The sequence below is a fragment of the Pleurodeles waltl genome, chromosome 9, assembly GCF_031143425.1.
Source record: "Pleurodeles waltl isolate 20211129_DDA chromosome 9, aPleWal1.hap1.20221129, whole genome shotgun sequence".
Classification (NCBI taxonomy): domain Eukaryota; kingdom Metazoa; phylum Chordata; class Amphibia; order Caudata; family Salamandridae; genus Pleurodeles; species Pleurodeles waltl.
In genome coordinates this window covers 396200287-396218005 of record NC_090448.1, presented here as the reverse complement: position 1 = coordinate 396218005, position 17719 = coordinate 396200287, and the positions used below count along the sequence as shown (strand labels likewise).

At 45.3% G+C, this 17719-nt stretch overlaps 1 protein-coding gene across 1 annotated transcript in view; it reads right to left on the bottom strand.

The window, feature by feature from the left end:
* The window catches only part of DNAJC4 (DnaJ heat shock protein family (Hsp40) member C4), a 425931-nt gene that overhangs the window by 362000 nt on the left and 46212 nt on the right, over window positions 1-17719 (bottom strand). Inside the window, exon 3 of the mRNA XM_069207103.1 lies at window positions 15195-15279. Coding sequence (XP_069063204.1) covers window positions 15195-15279 — 85 coding nt within the window. The remainder of the gene's footprint in view (window positions 1-15194; window positions 15280-17719) is intronic.

Genomic DNA, 17719 nt, shown 5'->3' with positions numbered 1-17719 from the left:
CAGCAGATTTTTGGTTTTGATTTAAATCACTGACGCCCTAGATCCTACGGCTGCACAATAATGTACAAGATTGGAGTATTAGTTGAGGACTGGGTAAGAACCAACCTCAAATAATAATCACAATCGTTGTCAGGGTGAACCACAAAAGTCAATAAAGACACCTGTGATTAACCCTCTGGTACCTTGGCACTAAACAATCGGGCTTATCTTAGAGGCAATGTGTATAATATTTATGCAGTACTAACACGTAATAAAGATGAAATGCAAAACCATGAAAATTCCAAAACAAATTAGAAAGAAGAGTATAATTTAATAAACAAATCAACACCAAAATGACAAAAATCCAATAAGAGGAACCAGAGTTATGAATTGTTAAAGGTTTAAGTACAAATAGTGCGAAGAAACACAAAGTGACAATAACAGTCAATGGTTGTGGTAGAAAAGAAACTAGACAGTTCTGGCGGTGACGCGAGGCAGCATGGTCAGATACACCAACCAGGTTTGACCTGACTTTCTAACTTTAGTCCTTTAAGTCCCAATCCACCACAGGAGTACACTTCTAAATCCCCCAGTACTGCAGGGTGGCGCTTAGAGGCTCACAGGGTGGCAGGTAGAGACCACAACAGGGTCCAGTCCTGATTAGCTGGGCAATTGTAGGAAAAGGTATTTTGCAGCTTGTTGTGTCCCTGCTTTAACATAAGGTCAGCCAGCAAACCCTTGGAATCTCTTCTGGGGTCCTGGGCTCAAGGCAAGTAGGTTCACTCTTCTTCAGACAGCAGGGCAGTCCTTCTGAATCTTCTCAGGTCCAGCAGTGTTCTGACATCAGGTTCTGAAAGTGCCTCTTGTAGACCCAGTGCCAGCATGGGGTGGGGTAAATCCTTTATGTACCCTCAAAACTATTTCTGATGAGTTCTCCCTCTAACCCAGATTTGGCTCCAACCTGGTGTTAGCTTCCTTTGTGAGAGCTGTGGCAGATCCCTTTGAAGTGCAATCAGGGCAGGGCACAGCTCCTCCCCAGCCATTCTGTCAATAAGACCCACCCCCCTCTGCGCCAAGATCCTTTATCCACTGTCTGGTTTCAATACACATTTCCTAGTGGGGGAGTCATTAACAGTACAGGCGCAGTAGGCCACCCACAGCAAGGCCCCAGAAACGTGAGGTAGGGAAATGCCAATGTTCTAAACTTTCCAAAACAATGATTTGAAATCAAACTTCACCATCAAAGAAGATTTTAAGTTACAAAATTAAAATGAGTGGGAGAAGTATTTCTCTAGCTGCTCCCAAACTGAATTTATCAATTATTGAATGTAATAAAGTTTATCAGTGTTGATCTATGAGAGGCTAGCCTTGCCACAGTGAAAAACAACTTTGAAGGCTTTTCAGTGCTCAAACCTACAAAACATTAAAGATACAAGCCACACTTTTTAAATACCATGCACCCTGTACTAAGACCCAGGTCAAACTAGCAGTTTAAAAATCACTAATTGCTGCAGTGACGGGGCAAGACATGTTTTAGGGAGCTACTTTAGTGGATGGCACAGTGAGTGCTGCAACACACTAGTAACATTTAACTCACTGGCTTTCGGTACCTGTAGTACCATTTACTCTAGACTTATAAGTGAATTAAATGTACCAATCAGGTGTATACCAAGTTTACCATGTTTGCAAGCACTTTATCACTGGTTAGCAAGAGTAAAGTGCAAAGAGCCCTAATGCCAACAAGAACAGGTTCAGCTACAGAAGGCAAAAATCTCGGGTGACCCTGCAGAAAAAGCATATTTCCCAAACTAAGAAATTAAGGGTATGGCTTAAAACATGTGAACTGCATACTGCACTCTATACAGCACTCTTTGGGAGTTTTCTGCTATTGCATCCAAATGTATCAACAACAAACATATGCCTAAAACAATTCAGACCTATTGGCACTGTGAATGCTTGTTAGCAGTTTTATATACACGAGTAACAATAATAATTTTGTTTTAAATAATTACAATTGGTAATTACAAATGGTACATATGTAACCATGACTATGAGCGCACAAGAGAGAAGCCAAGCATTGGATGAACTTGCAATCTGAACCCTGCTATGATACACTGAGTCACACTGCTTTCAGCAGTAGCACCAGAGCTCTCACTCGTGCCCCATTATGAACACCCTCCACAACCAGAACGTATCCAGAAACCTAAATGAGACTGAGATCATATGTGCTATACAAATACTGAAAACCCAAACAGCTCAGCCTTTTAAAGCCGATACCTATTGGTTTTACCAGTCCTTTACTTTGTAAAGTAAATTCAAATTCCAATACTAAATTGCATTGAAGCAAAGAGACTTTACAAATGTTCACACAAAGTCTTTACCTACGTAAAATATGCAATGTATATACAACAACATATTTCTGTGACCATTAACAAAGTCCCAAAGATGAGACCTATTGTTTTTGTCAATGCATGCTATGCAAAGAGCAAGATAAATAATAAAAACATAGTTCTCCCCTCTTCCACCAAGTGGTGTAATTTGCTTAAATGATTAACCCCAAATGCTGCTGGTGTGCACAACAGCAATTAAGGGGTGTTTGTGAGTAAACTCAGAGGTGGGAGAACCCTTTATAAATTTAATGTAAAGCATGCCTGATAGTGTCTACAGGACGCAAAGAACAGTTACAGCACAGGTAGCATCTGTGCAAGCTTTCTCTCAGAAACAGAACAAGAATAGCAGCTATAGAAGCAGTAGTTACAAGATTCCGTCACACAAGCTGATAAGGCACAGCAAAGGCAGCAGTAGTGCAACGTTCCTTCAGACACACTGTACAACCACCAAGCCTCAAAAACGAAACAGATACAGTAAAAGCAGCTGCCTGGCGAGCTTCGCCCTCACACAGACCATAAGACAGACGAGGAACCAGTAGTGCAAAATTCCCTGAGACCCAAACCAGGTGTAGCAATGCAAACTGACCTCAAAGACAGAACAGCTACAACACCGGGATGTTTTGAGCAACCTAATAAAATAGAGACAGAATTTGGAGTGACCTCTAACCCAAGACAATTTTGTCTAGCTTTAAAGATAGCATTGGCGTTGTGCTATTAGGAGATCCTAACCACCCAATCAACTGCTCAGTAAAAAAAAAAAGATTATCCCGATTTTCAGTTTTGTTTAAAGAAAATGAAAAGAGTTTATAAACTGTAAAGAATCCTATAGACGTGTTAAATAAGTTTGAACGAATCTGGAAATCATATTCTATGTAGTCCTGTTTACAGAAAAATGTATTTTAACTTATATATCAGTTTTCCTGTTTGTATAGGAAACTTAATTAAAAAAAAGACCAAATACAGAAGGGGCAACAGCAATACAAGCTCTCCTCAAACAGAAATAATCTATCTAGCTGCAGATTCTTCATCTTTGAATATTCCCCAGAAATCAGAATGGATCTTGAATTTTTTCAGAAGTACCTCTTCGGGCCAGAAGGTAGAGCCATGCAGCTCCACACTTACACCATTGTGCTCCAGAAATGACATGCAAGGCCTATAGAGGTGCCACTTCCGTGCACTGACATCAGTTACTTTCGAAATTGGCAGCACCTCCAGATCAAGAGCCCCAAAAGCAAACTGATGTGACATGAGTGCATATTCCTAGACTTGGGATCTTATTGCTGGATAGAGTCCAATCACAGGACGGGGAGGATGGGTGAGGAATGTGCGGCTAGACAGTTTCTGTACCAGAAAGACCATTACTAAAGGTAAGTAACTTGTTCTTCTGATAGAGACTTCTAGCTGTAGATTCCTCACCTTTTGAATAGATACCACAGCAGTAACTATTGGAGACCAGTCAGTGAAAAGACTCAAACCAGAAAAGTGCCCCTCTTTGCAAACCTAGTTGTCCAGACACTAGTGTTTTGTGAATGTATGAGGAACATGTCTAGGACAGGGACTCCTCATGCTAACACAGGGGAATCAGCTGCTTTGGACCTGGTAGGATGAGCATGTAATCCTTCCCAAAACTGCTTTTTAGCCAATGCGTAGCAGATTTTAATGCAGAGCATGATCCAACAGGGGATGCTTCTCATCTGCACAGCTTTGCCTTTTTTGGCTCCAGCAAACTCCACAAAGAGCTCATTGTCCTCCTGGTGTTCTGTGGTACGGTGTATGTAGAATACTGGCGCTCTCTTGGGGTTCAAGCAACGGAGTCTCTACTCCTCCTTGGAGTGGTGAGTTGGAGCATAGAATGCCATCTCAATTTTTTGGCAGAAGGCATACCCAAGTTCAGAGAACCAGTTTATCTGGGAAGAAGGTGGTTTATTGTGGATTAACACAGAGCCTGAAGCTTACTGACACACTGTGCCAACGTGATGGCTATGAGGAACACAGACTTGATATAAAGAAGCCAGCAGGTTCTCCACAAGAAGAAGCCTTATCGGAGGACATACACTCAAGCCTAGAAGTTCTGGATACCACACTCTCAGTGTCACATCTGGAGCCAATGGTTGATGTGGGCTTGGTTGGTCCTCATCTTCTTGAGAACATGGGGCAGAAGTGGTATCAGGAGAAAGGCATACAGGATTCCCGAATTACCCTTGAGGAGGAACGTGTCTTCAAGCAGGAGACACATTGGAAATTCCAACACACAGAATTGCTCACAGTGCGCATTCTTGTTGGTGGCGAACAGATCATGCTAAGGTTCTCCCCATTCACAAGAGACCATATGCCACCTCCAGGTGTAATTGCCACTTGTGATCTGCTAGGCGCCAGATACTGGTCTCTTTCACTCTGGCATTCAATTATCCTGCCAGGTGGTTCACCAGTAGGAAGATGCCTTGGTGGCAGTGGCGGCCCCACCTTTAGGGCGGAGGGGCCACGCCCCCCCACCTTTTGCCCATCATGAAGAGTGTCTGTAAGGCTGAACAAAGGCCAGCCTGACAGACACTCTTCATTTTCAGCTCAGACAGCCAGGAGTGAGCCATGCGCAATTTGCGCAGACTCCTGGCTGCCTGAGCAGAAATTTGCTGGGCTGAGGAGGTCACAGCTCCTATGGGCGTGACCTCCTCGGCTCAGCAAAGGTGCCTCAAGGCCCTCCCCTGGGTGACAAGGAAAGCGTCACCCATTGACACTCGCCCTGGGTGCTTCAGGTTTAAACCCTGAAGCGCCCAGGACAAGTGTCAATCAGTGACACTTCGTCACAGAGTGGGGTGGGGTCAGAAGTCTCACTGACCCCATCCCACTCTGTGACGAGGCTGGGACTGCTGCCTTCCCTCATTGGCTGACCTCAGGTCAGCCAATGAGGGAAGGCAGCAGTCCCAACCCTCCTGGGACCTGGAGGCTGAAGGTAAGTGTGTGTGTGTGTGTGTGTGTGTGTGTGTATGTGTGTGATGTTTTAAATTGAATGTTTGGTATGCGTGTGCATGTTTGAGTGTTATGAGTCTTGTTAATGGATATGTGTGTGAAAGAATGAGTGTGTGTGATCTTTTAAAATGAATGTTTGGTGCATGCGTGCATATTTGAATGGTATGAATGTTGTTAATGGATGTGCGTGCGTGCGTGCGTGAAAGAATGAGTTTGTGTGATGTTTTAAAATGAATGGTGCGTGAGTGCGTGCATGTTTGAATGGTATGAGTGTTGTTAATGGATGTGCGTGCGTGTCTGTGTGTGAAAGAATGAGTGTGTGTGTGTGTGTGTGTGCCCCACCCGCCCCCTCCCTCCTAAAGCTGCCGGCCGCCATTGCTTGGTGGTCTAGCCATTTCCAGAGGTGCAAGGCTTCCTTGGTTCCTAGTACAGGGCCCAGGACCCCACCTGCTCTGTTTGTTGCAGTGCTGTTGTCCGTGCCCTTTTGTACCTGTCTCCCTTTGGTGGATGGAAGGAAGGCTTTCAACGCCAAACAGTTGGCCCTCAGCTCCAGAAGGTAGATGTCCACAAGGCCGATGTGGAACTGGACAAAGACTAGAGATCTCTGATTTATACTTATCCTAGTTGGCGGCCCCAACCGAGAAGGTGAGAAGGGTGTGCCACTGACCCCATTGTAACCACCACTGAAGATCTTTTGCAGTCTCCTTCTAAATCTGAACATGTTCAGAGAGGTTCCCTAGATGACAGGCTCACTGAGACTTCAGAACCCACTGCAGAGCCCGCATATGCAGTCTGGCATGCTCAACCTACAGGATGCAGGAGGCCATCATTCCCGGCAGCCTCAGAGTTGATCTCACTTTAAGTCAGGACCAAGGCTGACAGATTGGGATCATAGCCTGAATGTCCCGAGGTTTCTTCCTCAAGGGAAAGGTATGAAACCAAACTGTGTCCAGAATAGTTCTGATGCAAGGAGTGTCTGAGAAGGAGTCAGGTGTGACTTAAGAACATTGACAGTGAACACCAAATATGATAGGAGGTTCACCTCAGTTTGGATGTGGCTAACAACTGCATGAGGTGAGCCCGCCTTCAACAGCAAGTCATCGAGGTAGGGGGAGACTGGCTCCCCAGACCTCTGAAGTTGCAGTGCTAACACCGCTATCACTTACGTGAACACCCGAGGGGCACTAGAGAGAACAAAAGGGAGTAAACTTAAAATGCTCCTATCCCACTATGAACCGCAGGTAGTGCAGATGGACAGGCAAGATATGGAAATAGACGTCCTTAATGTCCAATGTCACCATCCAGCCTAGAGGGTCAAGGGCAAAAAAGACCTGGAACAGGATAAGCAATTTGAATTTCTCCTTCCAGAGGCAGGCGTTGAGAGGGCGTAGGTTTAAAATAGGCCTCAGGTTTTTGTTGGGCAGCAGAAAGTAGCAGGAATAGCAACCACAACCTACTTCTGGCTCAGGCACCCTCTCAATAGCCCCTTACGCGAAAAGGGCTTGCAATTACTGCCACAAAATGGAGAGGTGGTGTTCCGTCGTTCATTGGAGAGACTGTAGAAGGTGCTGCAGGAAAGAAAGGAAGTGCAAGGCATAGCCTCTGCGAACAATCTGTAGAACCTACCTGTCTGAATTGACTGCCTGCCAGCCTGGGTACATTGGGTGGATTTTTCCTCCCACCAGATTGCTGTTCTTCTGTACGGACATGCTAAAGAGATTTGGCAGGTGGGGCAGCAACAGGGGAGTGGCTAGGCAGAATGGCCCCTTGACCTCGGCCACGGGGGCGGTGGGCATCATGGCCTCAACTGCAAAACTGCTGGGTTCCCTGTGGAGGCTGGACAGGCTGGTGATAGGAGGCACCTCAGTCAAAGCCATGAACGGGGGGGTGAAACTGTTGTGGTTGGCAAAGTGGAGCGGTAGGCCCTGAGAGCGAGTGGTAGCCCTGCTCTCTTTAAAATGCTCAAAAGCGGAATCAGCCGTATCCCGAACAGGTGAGTCCCATCAAAAGGCATGTCCATCAAGAAGAACTGGACATCACCAGAGAACACAGACGATCACAGCTGTACTAGGAAGCAAATGGCAACCCTGGTTTCTCTGGCCTGCACAATGGGATTGGTGGTGTCCAAGTCACAGTGAATCATGAACTTGGCTGCAGCACGACCATCTTGAATTCCCTGAGAAAGCACAGGGCAAAGGATTTTAGGCAGACCAGGAAGGACCTGGGCCTCAAAATACCAGATAGAGTGAGTGGCACCCCAATAAACAGTGGGAATAAACAGATCCCAGAGCCAAACTGGTAGAGGATAAGACACATCTGCTGACTTTCTCTACTCACTTAGATTCCCTATCAGTTGGGATGGTAGGACACATGTTGGGATTACAGCGACTGGCAGAAGCTCGCACCACAAGGCTTTCTGGTGAGCGATGCTACAAAAAAAATGCCAGTTCACCTGGAGCAGAGCAATGGCAGTTAGAAATTTGTTGATTGACCATGGGCTAGAGCATGGCTTGGTCCAAGCTCCCCATAAGGTAACCGTTAGTGACTCACTGAAAGGAAGAATAGCCTCCAAAGATGTCTGCCCCAGTTGAAGAACCTCAGTCATAACATTTGTCTTAACCCTCAAGGTGGGGAGCTGGAAGTCAAGTACTTCAGCCACCCAACACATCACCATGACACAGGAAGCAGATGCTTCTGTGGCTGGTTCAGGGAAAGAAAAGAGACCTGTATCCGGGGAGGGTATTGAGGCCTCTTAAGTCCTCTTACCATTTGTCAACCTTGTAGGGCTGAGCAAACCTATCACCTGGGTCACAGTTATTAGTTGAATCTGTCCCAAAAAGGGAGCGCAGAGAGTGCTGTCTCCCTTGTGCGAAATCAAGCAGATTAAGTGGTACCTCAGGAGAACGCAGGTGAGAATTCGGTTGAAGTCGTGCCAGCACTGATTTGATTTTGGATAGAACTATCAGGGCCGCCTCCTTTGTCATTAGTGAAGTCGGCATTGCGTGCCCAGGACCGGCATGAGTCATGGCATTAGAAGCAGGGTCAGAACAAGAGCCGGAGGCAAGACAGACTCAGAGAGTCCAACTGGCGCCTTGGGTGAAATCTACCAGTAGTATTCCAGGCTGAGGGCCTTTGGGCTCCTTTGGGCCTGGAGGTGAGCCAGATGGAGTCTGCAATGATCCAAGGAGCCGGAGCGTGGCTGTATGGCTCAAGATCCAGATCTAGAGGCACGGAAAGAAAGGAATTGTTGTGAGCGTGCAGGAGTGGCACCTACATAGGTCCTGCACATTATTTCCTGAGTGGAACAGCACCAGTGCAGAGCTGCATGACACCACTGTCCAGCATGCAGAGGCACTGGTGAAAAGTTTACAGACCCAGACTGACACCTAGAGAATTATCAAAAGGTGAGGAATCTGCGGCTAGAATTATGTATTAGAATAGTACATGTTAATGTGGGTAGAGGTCTTCTAGGGGGACCTTTGCTCCTGACAAAGTGCCCTTAAAACATAGCCAGGGCATAAGCGTACTTCAGAGGGCCCTAATCCAAAAAAGCAGGAAGGTGGAACTGTTGACATTGCATGCTGCTGTGGGCGTTGTCATCCACTTCTCCTCTGGCATCCCACAGAGCCCCTCTGCTGGCCATCCAGCTCAACAGAAGTTTTCAGTTTGCCCTAAGAGCTCACCTGTTCATTTCTCGGAGTCTCTCAGCATACAATTAGGCACCCCGAACCAGCTTGACAAGATAGTCTTCTGGATCCTAGGGGCAGCTAGATAGTTCGCACAATATCTAGGTTAGCCTTTACATACTCTAATCTGGTATTCAGAACCCAAACCAGCCCTAGGCGATCTTAAGCTATATCTAAGCCAACCATATGCCATTCCTCTACAACCCTCAAAGAAACTCTGCCATTTTGGAGACATCCTCGACCAGACTCAGATATTCGTCGGGGAACAGAAAGATACCATCAGGCAATCTCAGATGCCTTTCAAATCCTCCACTTGCCACCAGTCACCTTCAAACGACTCTCAGACCCATTCAGCAAGCTATCAAACCTACATTGCCAGCGGCCAGTGTCTATTACCCAATCTCCCGTGGCCTCATCCTTCCAAAAGACAGCCTTCAACTAACCACAATGCCCGCTTTGCAAGGCCTCAGATGGCCCAAAACACCTAGAAGATCCAAGAAAGACAGATATACCTTGCCTCTCCCTTAGAAGCTCAGCTCTTACCTGACCCTCACATCCCCTCAGCCTACCCTCACAGACCCCATCTGGTACCCACAAACCCTCAGCCCAACATGCTGGCCCCCAAAGGCGCCAAGACCTTCCCTAATGGCTCTTATATTTAATCACCAGCCCTGAAGCACACCTCAGTTAGCACGTGAGACTGTCTGAATCAGTCACTCAACCCCCAGAGTGCTGACACTCCTCTGTTAACTCCTCTGTCAACTCTGAGAAGCTCACACTGATAAGAGGCCACAGCAGCTACTCCTATGTAGCTGCCGGGGACTTGCAGACACACTTACCCCAGGGAATCCTTTCCCAGCCTGCACACCCCATTTGGCTGGTGCACTGAGTCCACATTTATTAGTCTTAACAGTACAGTGGGGCACTTGATTTATCTGCAGCTCCCAGCATAATCCAGACCTTACGCCCTGACCACTGAAAAGGGACCTGCCCTTTTGCAACAACCTTTATCGCATCCTGTGTACAAATATTTATGTTCATACACCCAACTTTGTTCTTCTCTTATAAATCCAGTTTGTTAGCACAATCTTGCATTTCAGTAGAAATGTTAAAGTGCCTACTGCACAACACTGAGTGTAAGTGCATATTGACATTCTAGCAAAATAGCCCAGTGGGTTAAAGTGGTTGGTGCAGATATTTTTGAGTAACCCGCAAGTCTTTCATTCTTTAGGCAGCAATAAAATGAATGTCACTGAGTCAGGGAATACAATGATTATGTACACAAAAAAGTTCAGATTTATTGTATGCCGGGAAGTGTGATGTTTAGTTTAAGTATACATATACAGCTTCCTCCACGATACATTACAAGTAAAAGAACAGACATTCTGTTTCCCGTCCGCATGCATAAGCCCACATGCGATATTCTAGTATCACCACACATATTTTCTTTACATTTTGTAAATCTTTGTTTTTTTCCTAAAGAGTAATTCAAATCCCAGTTTATCCTTTGGCCGGCATGTGAAGTGGCAGTGCAGAGTGCATCTTTGTTCTTCCAGTAGGCCTACTGAGTCTTGCTTCACTGCCTTTGACACCTAAAAGGGTACTCACATAGTGCAATGAAAGAGTATCTCGTTTCTTTCAGTACTACAGTGCTGGGTGGAGCCGGGGACACAGCGGCTCAGCAAGCAGACGTGTACTACTACAGTGCACACAGGATGGTCTTTAAGCTGTGACAGGGCTGTTCCCTTGATAGGCCGTGGACCCCTAAGGGATATGCCCAGTTCGAAGCCTAATGCACCACAGGGCGTAGAATGAGGCCTGCATCTCTCCATGTACGCATAACAGCTAGCCAGACACAGGGGGCTGCTGTCAGCCATTGAGAAACAATGTCCATAAAGTCCGACCTTGCCAGGCGTAAACGGCACTGGATCTGACGAAGGTGCGGATCCTGGAGCGCAGGCGGGCATGAAAGCATAGGCGGCAGGCCGATTTCTCTGAGCCCCTCCCCGTTAAGAGTCTGGACGTTACCACTGGCAAAAAAAAACAAAGGGCAGTTCCGGTATATATCGCCTTCGCCTGCCTTTGATGAAAATCTTTAAAGAACTGGCTGAGCTCATTAGTTGTCTTATAGTGCCCTCTGCAGAGAGAAACAAACAATAACGGTATTCAGTGGCAACTGTGGACGATGCATTGACTAAATGAATTCAAAGCATGAACTGAAGGGAAGTGCCATAAAGTGGAAAACGCATACAATTTTTAGGAGGTGAATGTCATCAGGTTATGTTTTGTTTCTTTAATAACCCAGATGGACCATGACTCCTGACTTCTTGTTTGCCTCCCGGGCATTGTGGGAATGGAAAAAAAAATACTCTCGGAACCCATAAATTGCCAGTCAACTTGTGCATTTAATTACAAAGAACTCAGCAACAATGATATACGTGACAGTAAATCTGTTCTAGCTCACTTAATTGGTCACAAAAAGACTGCATTTTAACGTATCTTACAGAGTCAAGACATCTGCTGCAGAGATCGTTGTGTGCCCAGGTATCTTGTGGAAATGAAAATAGCGTTAAGCTCATACATACCAATAGAATCAATTGAGGAGGGAGACTCCCGATTTTTTAATCCAAAGAAATAGTTTAATTTTGGCTGTTTCCCACTTGAAATTGTCTCTCCAGCAATAGAAATTAATGGGAGAAATGCATTCTCCAGATTATCATTGTTTTTTAAAAAAATCTCCCACTTCCCTCTTTTAAAATGTTGGCATGTATGTAAGATAACCAAAGTGGTTAACAGTTCTGGGAGACGTCTGTGTTTGTCCACTCACAGTTTTGGCTCATGAAATAGCATGCAGGGTTAATGTGCCTGCTGCAAAGCACACTGTGTAACATGAAAATCACAGATTTGTATTTTATTCAGGAAAGCAAGCGAGATACAGATTTTGACACTGAGATCCTTCTAATATAGCACAGTGATCTAATTACCAGCATGAGTAAGTGCATGCAAACTGTAAATCATGATTTAGATCCTTACTGTTTTTTCTCAGTGTCATTATTTTATAATTGCAGTGAAGGGTTCCTTTGGGAAGTAATAAAGTCTTGTTAGTATAAACAACCACACACAATCACTGCGTTAAGTTTTAAACCCTGAATTTGTGTTTCTCCTGATCAGTCACTCTTAACATGTAGGGCCAGATGGAGCCAGCAGTTCTGCCCATTCTGTGTCTATGGGAAACTGTGTTTGTACATATGTAATGTCTACAAACTATGGATGATATGTAATTCCTTGATTTATATGTTTGTATGATTTATTGTTGGTGATGTAAAGCTCGCTGACACTACACTGGGAAGAGTGAGTGGCACTAATACAGGAATTAAATACAAAAATATCAGGTCCCATTTAAATCAATATTTGTATAATTGCTTATACAGACAAATAAATCTTGCATTCTTACAGGCAGGACAGGTTCATCTCTCACACAGGAAATTGAACGTAATCAAAAACCTGATCTTAAGTACTTGTGAAGTGACACAAGCTTTGTGCCTTTGTTTGCTTCCATTGCACTGGCCTAGGCGTTAGGCTCCAGATGGAACCAGCCGGGATCATATTTGAACAAACGGAGGGCTGAATTTGTTCTGGGCCCTGCTGAAAGTGGGATTAAGAAGGCCCCCTTGCTGCTTTCAACTTGCAGCTTTGAATGGAATGCAGACAACTAGCAGGCACAGTTGAATTATGCCCCACCAATTCAGCCTGTTTCACTCGGAATTGGATCCCTGAACTGGCGGTTTCCCCTTACTTTCCAGCAACGCTCCTGAGTAGTCTATTTAGCTCAAATGCCCCCATTTGGTTGCACTTGCCCGCTTTCCTTTGTTTTCCAGATCGGCAATCACACAACCAAGACCCTGACCAAACTCATATCTGTCAACTTCTTGAAACCGAAACAAGGGTGAAAGTTGCATGTGGACAAGGACTCTGCACCTGAATGGAATATTGGCTTGTGGCAGAAATTTTAGACAGGTATGCATTCTACAGCACCAACGGCCAGATGTACAAAGGCTTTTACCGGTCACAAACAGATGGGCCGTTTGCGACTGGTAAAATGCTTTCTAGGATGTACCATCCCCATTTCGTGAGTCAGTAACCTATTACCGACTAACAAAGCGTGTTTGCGACTCGCTATTAGGAAGGGCGTGCTAAGGGTGTCCCTTCCTAATTGCGACTCGCAAGGGGATGTAAGAATGTCTTGCGGCCGGGAATCCAGTCACAAAACATTTGTAAATCCATTCACAAACGGGAGGGACCCCTTCCTTTTTGTGAATGGTAGTGAAAATGTTTTTTCACAGCAGGCAGTGGTCCCACGGACCACTGCCTATTCTGAAAAAATGAAAAGAAAACTTTTCATTTTTATTTTTGAAATGCATCCCGTTTTCCTTTGAGGAAAACGGGCTGCATCTCAAAAATACTGCTAAGCAGTCACAGACATGGGGGTCTTTTGACCCCAGCAGGCCACCATCCCTGTGAGTGCGACCATTCCCACATGGGTCACAAATTGCGACCTGCCCCATGAATATTAATGAGGCAGGTTCCTTGCGACCCGTTTGGAAATTGCAAACAGTGTGGTCAATACTGTTGTACATTTTGTTTTGTGACTCGCAATTTGCCTGGCCCCAAGATCCAGGGTCATTGAATAGCAGTGGAAATGGTTTACAGACTTCTTTCCTGAGGGTAGGAGCTTAACTGGCAGGGAACTTTCAGGATTGGTGTGAAAAACTAGTCTTGTTCAGAGAAGCAGCATGCAACAGGCCTTTCCTCTGGTATTATATCTAATAAACATAACAAATACATTTCACATACAGAAGTAGGTCCTGAGGCTGCACCTTATTATACCTGTAATGTCCCTGGTGAAAGCCATATGTACAGAAGCAGCATTATATGAGTTGCTGTCTCAGACAAGACTAGGGATCTGATATGTTCACTGTGGTCAATAGTTAGGTAAATCTAATAGGGACTGTAATTCAGTTGTGTTGGAACAACGCAATCCGTCGCAACGCACAAGTACAGGACTTGCTGCACCCACAGAGGTGAAAGACTTTATTACCTTTTGAATGGACTACGAATTCAACTGCATTTACCATTATGCATTGGGGTCATACTTTGTTGCTGGAGTGTAGGCAGTGTGCTCCCTTTCTTAGAAACTGACATTATAAAGTAGTGATGTCATTTTCTTAATGAAGGAGCAATGTTGCCACAAGTACACCATAGAAGACAAATTATGCATAGTCCTTTGAACAGGTATCATAGGTATCTTTTGCAATTTTTGGGGTATATTTAAATTTACCTATGATTACTGATTTCAAAGAATACACATTTTTCGTGCAAGAAAAGGCGAGATTGTCATTTTCATCACACCACAGCAGTCGCGGCTTGCTGCCCGTTAAAGTGTTAGGGTAGAGCGCAGTAGGAGGGTGAGGGGGAAACATTAAATTTAAAAAAAAAACATACCTGCTCTGCCGCGCCAATTCCTCTTTTCTGGTCACTGCAGGCAGCCACAGGCTCTCAGCCTGCCCTGCGGCAAATTCTGACGCTGCTCAGAGTAGCGTTAGGATTGGCTAGAGTGCCCAGCCAGGAAGCTCCCAGGCAGACTGGGAGCCTTTGCCTGCCCTCTCCAGCCCGGTCACACAGTGCCAGGCTGGAGAGAGCACATAGCGCATGTTTGTTTGGTCGGCCCGAGACAGCCGGCCAAACACACATGCACACTGAGGGGAGTGCACAGTGCACTCTCCTTGTCCCCGTCATCCCCAGTGGCCCCACTCCTTTAACATCAAAAGGGTAATAAACATAGTTTATTATCCTTTTGTTGTTAAAGTTTTGCAGCTGCTGCTGCTCGCAGGGCATGATGTGCCGCTGCTGCACCACAGTCTGTGTGCAAAGACATGCTATGGCATCAAGAAGCCAACAAATTGGCGACTGTTGTGCTATAAAAAAATTGCAAAGTAGCTGTGAAGAAAAGTAACACTTTTTACAAGACCAGGTAGAATATCAACATTACTTCCTCTTCAAACCTTTCCTCACATGGGCATATGCCTACCTGAGAGACAACCTGTTGACAACCAAATTAAGTATCCCAATGCACCCTCAAAATGAATGCCCACCTCCACACCCATTTTGGTACCTTCTTGCACTGGCCAAAGAAGGCCTGCTTGATTTCATCGGGTGAGGCATTTTCTTGGACTCCAAGCAGGTCATAGTGACTGGGTCTGCAATATGAAGAAGAGAGAAATGTGACATGTGAACTTACAGGATGCACACACCGATGACAGCAATATAACCCTTACTAATTTCTCAGTATCTACCTCAGCAGGAAGTGACATCATCAGGTTTCCCAGCTCCATTTGTACATGAAGTAACATCACTGGCTTCCCACCAAAATCATCTTTACAAAGAGAAACCAGGCAAACTGACCCCATTTCCAATCACCCATCTCAACAAGAAGAGACATCACCATATTTTCCAGCATCTGTGTCTAAGTAAGTAGCATCACTAGTTTTCTACCAGAAACTTCCAGCCCCATTCCCTACTTTTGTCAACTCCTTAGGACATCCAACTAACCATGTGTCCCAAGATAAGGGCATTTCCCGTTTGGACCTGGCACAACTAGGAACAGCTTTTAGTCAGAACACCTGTCTGACAGTTCTTCATGAACAATAGTAAATTTGTGTTGGTAGGTGCCAGTCAGCCAACAGGACTCTTAGTTTGTCTATGGGAAGCAATTCAGACAGTGCTGGACTGAATTCCAAGACAGCTGGGATGATTCAAGCATATGAATCTATAAAAGATCCAGTAGTGAAGGAGCAGTGTTCTCCTGAGATCTGACCCCTACATCTACATAATTTGAAATGTGCTGACACTGTTTGACCTCAGTGCATGAGTGAATATTCATCATCACTGGCACTACTTGCTGTTTCTTACACACGTCAGTTTCAATGAAGATACAGGCACGCAAAACACACTGACTGTTCACCAGATGACTCTTGATAATCTGCTTGGTGACCGACCAATGTATTGCCAGCATGTTTTCATTCACTTTGTAAGCACACTGGTTCGGCCTACCATGAGAAGATATTGCATTAACTCTTGCTTTTCTTCCCTCCTAACCCTTCGCTAGCAGTAATGGCGGAAGAGAGAGGCGAGGAGAACTGAGCTAGAGCAAAAGGAGGCAGCCTGGAAACAGACCCTGATGAGTGAGTGCAGTGGGACGGCAGGACCGCAACAACTAGAACAGTAATAGTGGGGCTAGGTGACTGAACGTTTTGTGGCATGCCAGCACTGGGACTACATTTAAAAGAGACAGGATAGAGTGCCCAAAAAGACTGAAGACAATACTTGAAGGAGTGATAGAAGGTTGGGCTACTCTATGTGGTGGAGCAGAGAAGAAGGGACTACTGAGGTAAAACAAGACAAACAGCTACAGAAGATTAAGAATGAAAGGTGGAAAGTGAAAAGAGGTAAGAAGGCAACAGAGAAAACTGTGCATTAGAAGGAACAATGAAGGTTGAAAAAGGGAAGCTGCTAGATGTGAGGCAGGATCACAGAATGCATGGCTAAAGGAGGTAGTGGAGGAGTGAGGACCACAGGATTTCAGAGGAAGGGGTACGAGTGAGAACTGAATGGAGTAATGGAGCTAGAGTGGTCATGGCTGTAAAACATGCTGAGAGTGGAGAGATTTAAGACAGCATTGCAATGTGTGAAGGGAACATATGAGAAAGCTGCAGAGGATGAGAGGGGGCACAGAGAAGGGAAAGTTGTAAAAGGTAAAAGGGTGATAGGGAGACTGCATGAGATGAGGAAATCTGCGAAAAGATAGAACTGCAGAATGTAAGAGTGGGAGAACGAGGAGCAAGATCTTCCTGAGGTGAAGGAAGCGTGGCATCAGATGATCAATAGGGTACTGGGAAGGGATGTGGAGAAGGAAGGGAATGGGAAGCAGATAAAGGAAAGAAAGGGTAGAACTTTAACAGAGGAGAAAAGTCGAAGGGAGAACTGCAGGAAAAGAACTAGGCAGCTTCAAGAAGAGAAAAAGGCTGTTTCTAGAATCCCTGGTCTATAGCTGCGTAAAAAGTCAGAGCTAGAAGTGGAATTGCAAATATATATATATGGTTGCTTTTTGACTTATGACTATGACTTTGTGTTTTATTTGCTGCTTGGTGGGATTCCATCCTCCAGCAGTTTCTGCAGCAGCCTCTGTTGTGGCCAGGAGGAGGGGGCACGCCGAACAACGCACTCATTTGCCGAAAGAGGCTGGGAGACCTCGCTGTGATTTCACTCCAGCTAAGTGCCCAGTTTAAATACTTATATATTTGTATAACTTGTTAATATCGTAGACATTGCTGTTACCATAATGGTTAACACAAAGTCTGTATTTACATTGGCCCACTATCAGGCTCCATTGTGTCTTATCGTACGAATGATGTGGGGATGTCAGAACAGGAAATTGGGTCTGTGAAGGAACAGAAGAGGGTTCGGCTATGAAACCAGCAACTGGGAATGGCACCAGCAAGGAACCCAGAGTGTTAACAGAAGTGAACCGCAAATCTAGACTCCTCCCCATAACATTCTGGCATAAGGGTGAAAAACCTGTGCCTAGTGGAGATTTCCAACAAAATAGTACCCCTGGAGGTGGTGTCCAAAGATCCAACT